Genomic DNA, 11234 nt, shown 5'->3' with positions numbered 1-11234 from the left:
TTGGTGCTGGCCTTTTTCATGGCATTGTTTTCAGAGTTCATATTGTAGTTGTTTTAAGGTTAGAAAGCAGTTCATTTTGAATAGGTCACATTTTATTTTTCCCTTTGCCAGTTATTCACGTTTCTGGCTATTGTAAATAATATTCCTGTGAACATTTTCTTTTTACATGTCTGTGTATGCACATGTCTTTTTTAACTTTTTTGGGTTTATGCCTAGGAGTGGAATTGTGGGGTCATGTGGTGCTTCTATGTTGAGGAACTACCAGACTGTTTTCCAAAGGAGTCATACCATCTCATATTCTCGCCAGTGGTGTGAGTGTTCCAGTTTCTCCACATCCTCTTCTCTATTATTGCTGCTGCTGTTTAGCACCTGTCTTTTTTGCTTATGGCTGTCTTGGTGTGTAGGAAGTGATATCTCTTAAAGCATTGATTTAAGAGATCAATGTAATGGTTAGTAATGCTTCATGTGTGTATTGATCATTTGTATATCTTTTGAGAAATATCTATTCACATACTTTGCCCATTTTTTTCTAACTTTATTTTTTAAGAGAAATGTTTATCATAAATCTTCATTTTTTGGGTTTTTCCTCTGACTTTGATTTTTTTTAAAAATGAATTTTGTGATTTTCATACAAAATAATTTGATGGCATTTAGATCCTCCTTTCCTATCCACACATCCCCTTATTGCCCCGCCCAATTTAATGTACTCTAGTGTGTGCGTGTGTGTGTGTGTGTGTGTGTGTGTGTGTGTGTGTGTGTCTGTGTCTGTGTCTGTGTCTGTATATGAAGGGCCTGTAGTCTAATTTGTGTCCCTAAATGTCCTTCAGTGTGGGTCCATCCTCTGGAGCCTAGTTAACCTACCAAGTGTCCCATCCTTGAAAGAGACTGCCTTTCTTCCTCCTGGCAGCTATCGATTGCCAAAATTTGCTTGGTTTGTATTGGGATTTCTTATCCACATCCCCATGTCTATGCTGGGATTTTGTGTAGTTTGAACTTGCATAGGACTTGTGCATGCTGTCGCCATATACTATGAGTTCATATTAGTAACTGACCAGCTGCCTGGAAAACTACTCCCTATAGTCGTCTACCACTTCTGGCTCTTAAAAACTTTCTGCCCCTTCTTCCACAATGATCCCTGAGCCTTGGGAGGCAGAAGTTTGATATAGGGGTCCTGTTCAGGGATAAGTACTCTGTAGCCTCTTCTTCTGGACACATTGGCCAGTTGTGAGTTTCTATGTTAATCACCATCTGCTGCATAAAGAAAGTAATCTGGTGAGAGTTGAGAATGCATTAGTCTGTGGTCATAACAGTAACTCATTAGGAGTTAGTTTAATATGATAACTATTTAGTAGAAAATTAGTATTAGGCTCTCTCCTGTGTCCTGTGCCCTGTCTAGCCTCAGGTTCCTAAACCTGGTATCAATGTCAGTTATAGGTTCCATCCTATGAAGAGGGCCTTAAATCCCATTAGAGAGTGTTTGGTTACTTTGATAATATTCTTGCCACTATTGCAACAGTGGGCATAGCTTGCTATCTGTGTCTGCATTTTTTAATTGCCTTTTTATTACTGGGTTATAAGAGGGTTTTAAAATATATTTTAGATACAAACTGTTATCAGATTTATGCTTGACAGTTATTTTCTCCCGTTCTTTGTGTTGACTTTTACTTTATTCTTATTTTTCCCCTTTTTCTTTTCATGCATAAATATGTGTTGTGGTGTATTTATGAGTGTTCATGCGTATGTGTACTCATGTTGTGCTTCCTTGATCTCCACCTTACTCTTTGTCAGAGTCTTTCAATCAAACCATGAGTTCTCCAATATGGCTAGTCTTGTTAGCCAGTTTGCTCTGGGGATCCTTGGTCTCCACCTTCTGAGTTGGGAATTATAGGAAAGCTGCCATGCTTGTTTGGCATTTAGGTGGGTTCTTGAGTTCCAGACTCCAGTCCTCCTGCTCGTGTGTCAAGCACTTTAACTGCAGAGTCCTGTCTATGGTCTTGCTTTGCCTCTTTCTTTGAAACAGTGTCTTATTCTGTGGCTGAGGCTAGAACTCACTTGTTACTCAACTTGGCTTTGAACTCAAAGTGATCCTTTTGCTTCAGCTTTCTGAGTGCTGAGATTATGGGTATGAATCACCACACTTGGAACAAGAAGGCTTTGTTACTCCAATATTCAAAAAATTAACATCTTTTATAGTTTAGAGGATTAAACAATCCTTTACAAATGTTTATTATTTTTTATTTTATGTGTATGAGTGTATTGCTTATATGTATGTAAGTGCACCCATGTTGTGCAATACTGTGGAGCCCTTGGAATTGGAGTTACAGTTATTAGCTGCCATGTGAGTGCTGAGAACCAAACTTGGGTCCTCTGTAAGAGCAGCCACTACTCTTAACCAGTGAACCATCTCTTCAACTCCCTTAGTCTTTTTTTTTTTTTTTTTTTTTAAAAAACCTACTTAGGGGCTAGAGAGATGGCTCAGCAGTTAAGAGCACTGACTGCTCTTGCAGAGGACCCAGGTTCAATTCCCAGTACCCACATGGTGGCTAAGAACCATCCTTAATTCCAGTTCCAGGGGAATCTGACACCCTCTTCTGACCTCCATGGCATTGCATGACACTGGTGCCCTCACATACATGCAGACGATACGCTCCTACACACACACACACAAAAATATTAAAACAAAACAAACCTTTGTCTCATTTGTAGTTTAGTTTTGAATTTGGGAGAACAGAAATCAAAGATTGATCTTTCCACTCTCTAGTTTTGAATGATCATCACCTTTATTATGCACTGCCATGTGTGCATTTGTATAAATCTAAAGCTAGGGCCTGGAGAGGTAGCTAGCAGTTAAGAGCACATACTGTTCTTACAGTGGACCTAAGTTCAGTCTCCAGCAACCACATCAGTTGACTTGCTTATAACTCTGGCTCCAGGGAGATCCAAGGCCTCTGGCTTCCACAGGTGCCCTACCCACATGATCATGTCCACATTCAGACATACTCATAATTAAAAAGGAAATAAATCCTTAAAATATCTGTAGGTAAATAAATCTCCACTTTTACTAGTTTTCAAATATTTCTTGGCTATTGTAAAAACAAAATTGTATAAAGTGTGTGGATTGGTTTTGAGAAACAACACAAAGTTGTTATTTGCAATATTTTAAAAAGTTTGTCACTATATATTTGTGTGTATATGCACGTATGCACATGCATGTTCTCATGTGAATATGGGCATACTATGTCATGATACATGTGTGGAGGTCAGAGGATAACTTTTGGGAGTCAGATTTGTTCCTTCTACTTTGGAATTGGTTGAACTCACATACTCATGCTTTTGCTACAAGTATTTTTACCTTGCCAGTAGTATTAGGTGCTTTAAAGGGAAGTTCCCGTCTAGGTACTTTCCCTATATTCTTGGTGCCTGCCTGGGCAGTGGGGACTGGATATATAAGTTGGGAGAGGCTGAAGAACTCTTCTGATGGATCCCAGGGCAAGTTCTCTGTTGCCCTTTTGGCTCCCTGAACACTATCCTGAGAGAGGATGTTAAATCTGCCTCTATACTTCTGAGTCATTTGTAAAAATTGGACCAGTCAGGGCTTAGGAGATCACTTAATTGGTAAAGTGTCTGCATGAGTACCCAAGTTCAGATTCCCAGCACCATGTTTTTAAAAGCCAGTCACTGTAACCCCAGGGCTGGTGGGGCAGAGAGAGAAGGAACCCTGGATCCCACTGACCAGCCAGTCTAAAAAAAACCAGGGCTCCAAGTTCAGTGAGAGACACTGACTCATAAAATAAGGTAGAGAGCAATTAAGGAAGACACCCAACGTCAACCTAACCCTTCATACATGTGCGTTCATGCATGCATACACATACACACACACACACACACACACACACACACACACAAAGACCATATTCTTTTACTCCTAACTGAAAATATGTAATTATGATTATCTTTAAAAAATCTGTATTTTATTGGTTGATTGCTTGATTGATTTTTTTTAGAGAGAGAGAGACTGACAGACAGAGAGTGTAGGTGGGTGTATATGCCACAGTGCATCTGTGGAGATCAGAGGACAACTTGCATGTTGATTCTCTCCTTCCACTATGTGGGTCCTGGGTATTTAACTCAGGTCATTTAGCACCTTTACCGACTGAACCATCTTGCTGGCTCCCCATGATTCTTAGATAAAAATATTCGAGGAGGTAAATGAGTGTTAGGGAGTCAAGCTGGGAATAATCAGAGTACTTTAAAAGGATTAGAAATTCCTGATCTGTGGATTTTATAGTATATATTAGAAACATATTTTTCTCTTACTTTGTAAACCTCTAAGTTTTTGTGATGAGCATTTGTAAAGAATAAGGCCCAATAGGCCATCTTTTTTTGTTTTCCTTAGTTACAAGGCATGCTTGTCAGACTTGTTTCAGACAGATGAAGGCAAACCAGCTTTTTCTGTAGTTTTTGCAGGTGACCATTTTTTGAAAAAATTCACTGTCATATGTCTGAGTGAAGATTTTAAGGCAGAACTTCTTAAGACAAAGCATTAAAATTGTTCTGGATATCTTTTTGAGACAAGGTATCCCTGTAGCCCCAGCTGTCCTGGAACTCACTATGGAGAGCAGGCTGGCCTTGAACTCACAGAGATCCACCTGCCTCTGCCTCCTGAGTGCTGGGATTAAAGGCGTGAGCCACCACGCCCAGCGTATTTTTCCTTTTTAAAGGCAGTGACCCCAGTGAAATCAAGCTGTGCATGTACTGTCTGTGAGTGTGAGATGATGAAGTACATAGCATGCAAGGCTGTACATAGTCTTACCAAATAAAACTTGTCTCTGAGTCTTTTCACCTCCTCAGATATGGGTAGTATGCTGCAATTCACCAAGCCTTGGCAGTTTTTTTACTTAGGTTGAACTATATGAAATTACCAAAGTATGACTCTTTGGGACCTACACAAACAGCAGCATCCTGTGGCTCAGCCTACTGTCACACAGCTTTTCCACTGATGACTTGTATTATGGGGTTTGAGTTACTGTAGTTCAGAGTAAGTGTCATTTTCTTGTTGATGAATTGTATTCAAGTGAACTTGAATCAGCTTTACATCTGAGTTTGGTTAATTTTTGTGTTTAGGGATCTTCGTAAAGTCATTGGTGGATTAAAGAGAGTTATACCAATCTCCTCTCTGACCAGTGTTGTTCATTAGCTTTCACATTTGTTTGAGGAATAATTAAAGAACATGAATTGAAACCCTAAAAGCTTAATAAAATATTTTTGTTATTTTGTTTTATTTTAGTCCCAGTTGCAAACATCAGTGGGAATTGTACCCACACAGGCAATTGCAACAGGCCCCACTGCAGATCCCGAGAAACGCAAACTGATACAGCAGCAGCTGGTTCTACTGCTTCATGCTCATAAATGTCAGAGACGAGAACAAGCAAACGGAGAGGTTCGGGCCTGCTCACTCCCACATTGTCGAACCATGAAAAATGTTTTGAATCACATGACGCATTGCCAGGCTGGGAAAGCCTGCCAAGGTAAGTGCCCTTTTCTGAACTAGTGGTGGTGACTAGGGTAGAATTGGCCTTTATTATTCTTCAGCAACTCTGGCGATTGAAATGCTGGACAGCCTTGGTGCTGGCCTTCTTTTGATGTTGTCTAGAACATATTGTTTCCACCTTCCCTGCAGCTGACACTCAGCTGTGTCTGAAAAGCTCACCTGTTGGGGATATAGGCAATTTGATGTTCTGCTACTTTGAACTTCTTCTGCATGAGGCTCTGCCCTGAGTTTGTTCTTTTCCTCTTTTTCATTTCATGGAAGACTTCTGTCACTTGTTGAACACTCCTTGTAAATGTCTAGATTGTGGTTATCTTTGGGACAATGACTAGCACACACACATAGGCAGGCACACACCATTCCCTGTACCCCAGCATCTATCTTCTGGTTGTTTCATGGACTCAGACCAGCAGTGGCCTACTGCCTTACTCTACTGCCTTATGTCTTGAGCCTGCTCTGATGACATTCAGATTGTCCTGGGTGACTTGCAGTGACATGGGAAACTCTGTACCTTGTCATTTCTAGGCACATCATGTGCCCCCTTTCCTTTCTTCTACCATACCCCTCAGTTCCACTGAAGAAAATGTTTCCTGTTAACAGCCATGCTTTCCTAAAATCTTTATTCTCTTTTTTCTCTTCTTTCTTGTGTTCATAAACCTTGGGGAAAATACTCCTTGATCTCCCTCTCTCCCATTGTGACATTTGTGAGTCCACAAAGTAACCCTGATGATGGTGGTAACACAGAACAGGGTAAGCTTAGACTTTCGAGGATGAAGATTGAGAATATTCAGGGTCAGTTACGTTTAAGTGCTTTACAAAGCTCCTAAGATCCCTTTCAGAATCTCTGCAGGCTTCTCATTTGCTTCTCTGTCTGTAGTTCTTCAACTATAATCCTTAGCTAGTTTCATCCTTATATATAATCTAACATTTTTATTTTAAATAGTGACATTGCAGAACTATATTTGTTCTATTTTTCATTGTAGTTGCTTAGTGTTTCAGATTGAGTAGTTTTGGGGGGGTTGTTTTTTTCCTATTTTGTGGGCTGATCTTTAATCACTCATCATTCATAACATTACTTCTATGGAAGTTTTTTATTGGAATTACTGACAGTCAACTTACAAACTTTTTGGAAAACAGCCTGTTTGTAAGTTAAGAACTGCCTGTACTGTGTTACAGTTACACTTGTTACCATTTTTTTTTTTAATGGTATCTGGCATTATAATTTAGGTGTGATTGAAAGTGTGACGATTTGGATAGAAAAATAACATCTCGTTGTTTTTCTGGTCATAGTTGCCCATTGTGCATCTTCACGACAAATCATCTCTCATTGGAAGAACTGCACACGACATGACTGTCCTGTTTGCCTCCCTTTGAAAAATGCCAGTGACAAGCGAAACCAACAAAGTAAGTGAGCACGGGGACAGAGAAGCTTGGAGATGAGACTAGAAGCTATTCTAAAGAAGATGCTGAGAGTAGGCAGAGTGGGCAGAGGTCACCAGCGCAGAGTGCTAGCTGAGGTAGGGCCAGTAGGGCCAGATACAGCTAAGCTCAGAGGGTCGATGGGCTTCCAGTGAACTTTGTAATATGGCCATATTGAGCTGTTGACGTTTACCTCCATCAGCCTTTATACATATACTTGAAGGAGGGCAAAACAGCAAGTGGCTTTCATCAAATAGCTGACATGAAGACTTGGTATTTTCTTATAGATAATGAGGATTTAAATGCTGTGATTGAGGGGTACCTTTTTTATAAAGTCCCTGTTAGGCTGGGACAGTCTTAAAATCTTACCTAGAGACCTTGGTGAAGCTTTGTTCTTCCTCTTGAGATGTACTTCCCAGAACTGCCACTCTAACAATTTATTGAGCTTCAGACTGGAGTCTCTGCCCCAGAACTGACACCTCTTGCTCATACTCACCATGTTGTTGTCTTCCCAGTCATTTGTGTAGTCCTTGATGTGACTGACTGGTTCTGCGATGATCACTGTTCATCAGGAGGCCTTATGTGGCTCCTGGTCCCTGCTGTTTTTAGGCATCAGAGCAGTAAGAAGGATGATGGTCCTTCTCAATTTTAAGCCCTTTTCTGTCATTTCAGAGGCTAAATGGTGGTCTTTGGGTGTGTCTCTTATTTGGTCAGCTAGGAAGTACCCTTGGACCCATGTCATCCTCTAGCTGGAGCCATGTCCTCACTTTGTGATCTTTCAGGATGGCAGTCTTCTTCATCTTGCAACATCTCATGTACCATTTTTCCTCCTTCCAGATTATGTTCTAAGTATGCATTCTTCATGCTTCTTGTTCATTTTTGCAGGCCCCAACACTGCCTAGGGAACATGTGCTGCTTTCTTCCTGGTTGGCCATGAGTGGTACAGAGAAACATGGCAAATCACTCTGATCCCAGGAATACCATGGAATGCTGTGCCATTGCTGGCTTTGGGGGTCTCCTCTTATGACTACCTCTCTATCCCATGAGCTGACTCGCACAGCAGGGTGCTAGGGCTTGTTACCTTTTCTGCCTACAATAAGGTTTTTTTGTTTGTTTTTTAAAGTCAGTTTCCTCGATCATTTAAATTATTCTTTGATTGTACTTGAATTTGTGTATATGGCATGTATATGCATATTCATGTGTGTGAGTTTGGACACTTGCCACAATTTGTGATCAAGGTCAGAACAACCTTGGGCTTTGAGTCTCACCTTCTACCTTGTCTTAAGACAAGGTCTCTTTGTCTTTGCTTTTGTGCTATATATACCAGGCCTGTGCTCTTCCAGGAATTCTTATCTCCATCTCCTAATTTGCTATAGGAGCACTGAGATTACACGTACCTGTGCCTGGGTTCACATGGGTGCTGGGATTCTAACTCAGGTCCTCACACTTGCATGACAAATGCTTTACCTACTGAGTCATCTCATCTCCCTAGCCTCTGAATTTGTAATACAAGATTTTCCTGAGCATCTCTTACATAAAATGAAGTTATAGGATGCTGAGTCTTATAGAACCATATGTTTGGGGCAGTACTTACTGAAATAAAGTCATTTTTCCTTCAAGTTACTATAAAACTCCTTTTTGAATTAGTATATGGTAATGGTTAAATTTTTTTGCTTTAGGATGTATTTTGGTAATAAGCTCTTAAATGCTGAAATATTGTTTGTACTTGGGCAATATTAATTTCCCTGAATAATGAGCTAGAATTTCAGTCTTAATTTAGGGGTGTGACTTCTGGGATCTTCTGGGGGTTTAATATGTACTGCTAAGAAAATTAGAAACTTTTTATGATTCTCTTTTTAGTAAATATGTGGTTTTTGTTCAAAAAGAAAGAAAAAAAAGTTTTGTTTTTTTTTTTTAAACATCCTTGTAACTGGCTATGTGTTGTGAAATTGATTTGGTGCATGCTCTCTCAAGTGGTAAACCACAGTGTTTCTACTAGTCATAATGTGAGGTGCTACCAGGGTAATTTGATAACATAAAGTCACAGGAAGAGTTCAGATTATCTCTGCACAAGGTTTTGGTATTTTTTGTGAGAAAATAATGAAAGCACTTATTTTTTAAAGTTTTTTGTTTTGTTTTGTTTTTATTGCTCATGTGTGTGCACACATGTGTTGCCAGGTGCATTTGCCTATATATGAGCATGTGGAGACCAGAGGTCATTGGATGTCTTCCTCTATCACTCTGCCCTATTTTTTGAGACAGTTTCTCACTGAATCTGGAGCTCAATGTTTTGCCTAGATTGGCTGATCAGTGAGTTCTTGAGATAACACCTGTCTTTGACCCTCAGCACTGGGATTATCAGCACACATCACCACACCTGGGTCTTATAGGAACGTGTTAACGATCTGAGTTCAGCTTCTTGTGCTTGTGCAACAAACACATTACTGTATCATTGAGCCATCACCCCAGCCTAAAAGCTTCTTAAATTACATTTCTGTTGGGGTGTAGTCTGTTGGCTCTATACCTGTAACTATAGGTGTTTCATGTCATAAGTGAGAGAGTTTTAGCAGTGTCCTTCTTTAAACTTGTTTCTTCTTTGTTAAAGACAATTGTGTTTGTGATGTGTGAATCCTAGTTTAGGAACTTGAGAAAAATGTGAATCAGACCCTATACTCGCATCTTCCACTAGATTGAGTAGAGACTTAAAAAAAAAAAATAGTGTAGTTGGGCATCCTAGTACTCAAGAAGCTAAAGCAGGATGGTTGTGAATATTAGGCCATCCTGGACTTCATTGCCAGGCCATGTTAAAAACAACAACAACAACAACAAAAAGCTGGGGCTGGAGAGACAACTCAAGAGGATGGGAGCATTGGTTGCTTTTACAGAGGACCCTGGTTTGGACCCACATGGCAGCTAACTGCTCCAGTTTCAGGGGATCCAACACCCTCTTCTGGCCTCTGTGGGCATTTCATGACATGGGTACACTTAACATTCATGTAGGCAAAATACTCAGAGACAAAATGAAAATAAATAACCAACCCTATTGTTAAGTTCATACTTATACAATGTTAATTCCATGAATAATGAGCTAGGATAACATTATTGACTTTTTTTTTTTTTTCAAGGTCTAGGTAACTTTACGTAAGATTTTTGACAAAAATGATCTCCAAAGTAATATAAACACTTTTAAAAAATCTAGATGTGAAATTTTAAAAGAAAATTGACTTCAGTTTCAAGTCAGTATTAAGTCAAAAGCTGAACAAATTTTACAAATCATAAATACTATTTTCCTTCTTAAATTCATTACATTTTCAAAGACAAGTTGCCAACTTAGCTTTCTTTGATATTGGTATCTGGAATCATTGTAACATGGTTTATAGCTAAGTTAAGGATATGCTATCCTTCATATCTCATTGTAATTAAAAATATAAATCCAGAAGCCACAACTCTTTCTTACAGAATTCCATTTAGTATATGTAGCAGAAATGAGAGAAATAGAAAATAGCCATCTGAACACCACAGTAGTAACTGCCACAAGCAGATCAAGTAGTAACTTGCCAACACATAGCAAAAGGAGGGCAGATTTGAAGCAAAAACAGGACATTTGCATAGTCTCAAAGTATCTCTAGCAAATAATTAGTAATTACAAAGGAAAATACGGTACACTTACAGTAGAGAGTCCTAGCAGACACCACTTTAGCATAGTGCTCAATGTAAACAACACCAGAAATACATTATAGCACCAGGTATTGCCTTATGATACTGTCACAGATTGGAAGACTATGTGGAGACATAACTACTGAATGCAAAACAGGATCCAGGACAGTTAAGAGGATGCTGGTAAAAAGACTAATAAAATGTCTACGTTTAGCTCCCTACTTTAGTTAATATTAATAGCATTATAACAAGATTAACTTCTTAATTTTGACAGATGTTTTAGTTAAGTAAAGGGGAATGTGGATGAAGGGTACACAGGAAATCTATTTTTATAACTCCTATGTAAGTTTAAAATCATGTTAATAATTTAAAAATAACTTAAGATGTATACACACGTATGTATATTTGTGCATAACACTTATACATATATATATAAATTAAGAATTTGTGGAAATCAGCATCTTGGGCAATCAGTATGCTAAGCAGAAACTCCTGAATTTGTCACTGTCTTCACTGATAACAGCCTTAAGGATTCTCCTAAATTTTCCTTCCTTCCTTCCTTCCTTCCTTCCTTCCTTCCTTCCTTCCTTCCTTCCTTCCTTCCTTCCTT

General features: G+C 39.2%; 1 protein-coding gene across 2 annotated transcripts in view; it reads left to right on the top strand.

The window, feature by feature from the left end:
- The window catches only part of Crebbp (CREB binding protein), a 155059-nt gene that overhangs the window by 88740 nt on the left and 55085 nt on the right, over window positions 1–11234 (top strand). For both annotated transcript variants that reach the window (XM_008846197.1, XM_017801517.2), the window contains 2 exons: window positions 5288–5528; window positions 6839–6952. In XM_008846197.1, coding sequence (XP_008844419.1) covers window positions 5288–5528; window positions 6839–6952 — 355 coding nt within the window. The remainder of the gene's footprint in view (window positions 1–5287; window positions 5529–6838; window positions 6953–11234) is intronic.

The sequence above is a fragment of the Nannospalax galili genome, unplaced genomic scaffold (genome assembly GCF_000622305.1).
Source record: "Nannospalax galili isolate Female #2095 unplaced genomic scaffold, S.galili_v1.0 scaffold471, whole genome shotgun sequence".
In the NCBI taxonomy this organism is placed as follows: Eukaryota; Metazoa; Chordata; class Mammalia; order Rodentia; family Spalacidae; genus Nannospalax; species Nannospalax galili.
Note: the sequence above shows the minus strand (reverse complement) of the source record. Positions and strands in the feature narration are given on the sequence as shown.